Raw genomic sequence first — 3,955 nt, forward strand, 5'->3', positions numbered from 1 at the left:
CCGAGAAGCTCGAGGCCCCCAGCGGCATCGTGCCCTCTGGCAGGCTCAACTTCGAGGGGCGGCGCCGATGGTGCGGTGTGCCCGGCCGCACGCTGGAGGCCGTCCTCGAGTACATCAAGGGCGGCAACACGCCGAGGCTGGAGTACCCCTCCCCGCCGTCCTTCTCTCACCGCCGTGGGAGCTCGTAGACGCCGAGGCGCATGGACCCCGGGGTGTCATCCTCCTCGTCTGGTCGGTCGACCAGCTCTCCCTACCTCCGCCCTGTCAAGCCGGAGCCCCAGGACGACACGCCTGTCAGCCGGCGCACCCGCAGCTCCGGTGTCCGTGTCGTCGACTCCGCCCCCACCTCGGGCCGCCTCGTCCTCGTTGCGCCCAAACCGGAGCCCAGCCTCCCCCCGGAGTACGAGGAGATAGCCCGGCGCGGCTTCTCCGACACGGACGCCCTACGGTGGGCGCGCGACAACTACCTCCGGACTGAGATGGCCCGGCAGACCCGGGCCCTGGAGGAGATCGCCGTCCGCAAGCATGGGCGCGAGGACGAGCACGGCGTCGTGATCCTCGACAACGACGACAACGGCGGCGGCGGCGACTACACGCGGTTCTACAGCCTCCTCGGCATGTAAAACTGCAAGGGCGGCGGCCGGCGAGGAGCGGCGAGGCAAGCGAGACGGTGGGCGGGCCTAGTAGTGTGTTTTTTTCTTTTTGTAAAATATTTTAAATATGTATGAGTGGGCGTGTTTGTGTCGTGTTTGGTTGAATTTGGTTTGAAGTCGCCGAAATATGTATGAACTCGCCGAAAATGGTTCAATTTACGCCATGTTTGTGCCGTTTAAAAAATTCCGTGGGCACCGTGACTGGGTGGCATCACGTCCCCAGCGTTCGTTTTGCGCCAGTACGCCTCCAGGAGGCGATTTTTAGCGCCTCCTGAGAGGCCAACGGCCGGAGATGCTCTCAGATACACAATGGCCTCGGAAACTTACGAATTCGGGTTCCCATATGCAAAATCACATGTTATTTCTTCCATTCATGTGCCGCCACAAAAGTTCATACATACATCAACACCAAACTACCGTCCACACTCCACAAGACTCGAAAAGGAAAATAAAATACAAACGGCGGGGCGAACACTTTGAAAGTGTCGAAAGTCGAAACCAACCAGAGGCGATCTACATGCGCGGGAAATTCACCGGCGCAGGAGACGCGAGGCCTCGGTGGTAGAGCAGCTCGGTCATGACCTTGTAGGCATGCTGCGTCAGGTGGACGCCGTCCCAGCTAAGGTACTCTTCGGGCCTCGCGCACACCGCCGTCCCCGGCGCGCCGCAGATCCTGTCCATGTCGAAGTTGTACGCGCCGCCGCCCGCGCCGCAGCACGCCTTGGTCGCGGCCGCCGCGTCGAATCCCATCTTGGACGCCCCCCTGAGCATCTGCACGTAGGCCGAGAAGTAGTCGGCGTAGGCGATGGTCGCGGACGGGTAGAGCTGGCGCAGCTCCCGGATGCCCTGCAGCAGCAGCACGTTGTGCATCTGCGCGAAGAGGTTGAGCACCACGAGGCAGCCGTTGCCGTCGTACGCCGCCCGGTCCGTCTCGTTCACGGCCTCGAGGTAGCTCGGCACGCAGCCGAGCGGGAAGTTGCCCGGGATCACCATCCGCGTGGCGCCCATGTCGAGCAGCTCCTTGGCCGCGCCCGTGATGGACTTGACGACCAGCGGGACGAGGGCCAGCGACTCCACCGCGCCGGTTATCATGCGCCCGATGTTGTTGAGGCCGCCGTTGGGCTGAGGGCTGTTCATGGCGAAGGCGTAGTTGTAGTCGTTCCCGCCGATCTCCCCGACCATGACCAGTGAGCTAGCCAGCTTCTCGCGCGCCTCCGAGGGTGTTTTGGCGGTGCTGGCCATGAAATCCTTGAAGCGTTGGAGCTGGACAGCGAGGGAGGTGTTGGTGTGGGTCATGTTGACCCCTATCCTGGCGAGGGCCGCCGTGTCGAGGGCGGTGGCGCCCGTGACGGCGAAGTTGACGCCGTGCGTGAAGTCGGCGCCCTTGTCGAGGAACGGGCTCAGCAACGGCAGCCCAAGATCCTGGGCGAGGAAGTCGATCATGAGGTAGCCGTCGGAGCATCGGCCGGTGGGGCCGCCGATGGCGGAGCCGTAGGGGAGCTTCCCGGTGTGCTCCATCAGCCCGACGGCCCCTTCCCGGATGAAGTTCCCGGTGTCCGATATGGAGTCCCCGAAGTTGTATATGGCCGTGATGCCATCGACCGTCTTCGGCGGCGCCGACGATGGCGCTGGAGAAGATGGGACGGGCCACCCGAGGCAGCCTACTAGGAGGAGTAGCACAACCAGGTAGCGGAGAAGAGCCGGCGAGGCTATCTGATCTTGACTGTCACACAAAGTTGCAGCACGCTGGCTACTGCTAGGTGGTCGGTCGTGTATTGGTAGCGATGGATAGGCAGGTTTTGGTGTGGAAAAGATTGTGAGCGCCGCGCCCTATTTATGCCGTCTGGCTGTGGACAAAGTGACCACCGGTGCAGTTCAGAAACGGATTCCAAGATAGATCTAGGATACCCGTATTTCTCCTACTTAAAAAGAACATAAGGTTCTATCGCCCACCTTATCTTTCATCCAAGGTCTTTCTTCTCTCTCATCTTTTATTAACCTGCCAAATAAAATTATATTTTCTTTGGCAAGGCAGTAACTTCTTACCAAATAACTGATTATTTAGATAACTTCCACCTTATCCTTCGTCCAGCATCTCCTTTCCTCTTGTCTTTTATTGACCTGCTAAATAAAGTTACGTTTCTTTGGCAAGACAATAAGCTTTTACCAAATAACCGATTATCAAATAAAATTCTAAAATTTATTTAGGTAGGTTAATCACAGGCATGAATTGATAAATAATTATTTAGATAATCACATTATTATGGAAGAAATCATGGGCTAACATAGTATAGACTATAGAAAAAGATAAATCTCGAATGTCAGATTTTTGGCATTTGGGGCTGAACGCCCTTTTGACCGTTGGATTCCTGCACGCTATTCAATCCTATGTGTAAAGTGGGGTGGGGTGGGGGAGAAGCCTATGAAAACACGGACAATGAGATGTTTGACATCCTCCCCGATGATGAGGACAGACAGGTGGAAGACTCGGATTCCACCTAGTACGGAAACTACACCCACATGCAGCAGGGCTACACCCATACCGGCATGGGCACACAACAGCAGGATTGGGCCGCCGGACAGGCGAAGGAGGTGAAGGAAATATGCCCTAGAGGCAATAATAAAGTTGTTATTTATATTTCCTTACATCATGATAAATGTTTATTATTCATGCTAGAATTGTATTAACCGGAAACTTAGTACATGTGTGAACACGTAGACAAACAGAGTGTCACTAGTTTGCCTCTACTTGACTAGCTTGTTGAATTAATGATGGTTATGTTTCCTAACCATAGACATGAGTTGTCATTTGCGGGATCACATCATTAGAGAATGATGTGATTGACTTGACCCATCCATTTGCTTAGCACGATGATCGTTTAGTTTGTTGCTATTGCTTTCTCCATAACTATACATGTTCCTATGACTATGAGATCATGCAACTTCCGAATATCGGAGGAACACTTTCTGTGCTACCAAACGTCACAACGTAACTGGGTGATTATAAAGGTGCTCTACAAGTGTCTCCGATGGTGTTTGTTGAGTTGGCATGAATCAAGATTGGCATTTGTCACTCTGATTGTCAGAGAGGTATCTCTGGGCCCTCTCGGTAATGTACATCACTATAAGCCTTGCAAGCAATGTAGCTAATGAGTTAGTTACGGGATGTAGCATTACGGAACGAGTAAAGAGCCTTGCCGGTAACGAGATTGAACTAGGTATTGAGATACCAACGATCGAATCTCGGGCAAGTAACATACCGATGACAAAGGGAACAACGTATATCGTTATGCGGTTTGGCC

The 3,955-nt window shown here is 54.5% G+C and overlaps 1 protein-coding gene across 1 annotated transcript; it reads right to left on the minus strand.

The window, feature by feature from the left end:
* Positions 1-992: 992 nt before the first annotated feature.
* Positions 993-3,202, minus strand: LOC125529061 (acetylajmalan esterase-like). The gene is made up of 2 exons (XM_048693467.1): positions 3,197-3,202; positions 993-2,483 (listed from the first exon to the last, which is right to left on the minus strand). Exons 1-2 carry the CDS (start codon positions 3,200-3,202, stop codon positions 1,167-1,169), a joined length of 1,323 nt encoding a protein of 440 aa, XP_048549424.1. The 3' UTR covers positions 993-1,166.
* Positions 3,203-3,955: the final 753 nt, after the last annotated feature.

Source organism: Triticum urartu, unplaced genomic scaffold, assembly GCF_003073215.2.
Source record: "Triticum urartu cultivar G1812 unplaced genomic scaffold, Tu2.1 TuUngrouped_contig_5313, whole genome shotgun sequence".
Lineage (NCBI taxonomy): Eukaryota > Viridiplantae > Streptophyta > Magnoliopsida > Poales > Poaceae > Triticum > Triticum urartu.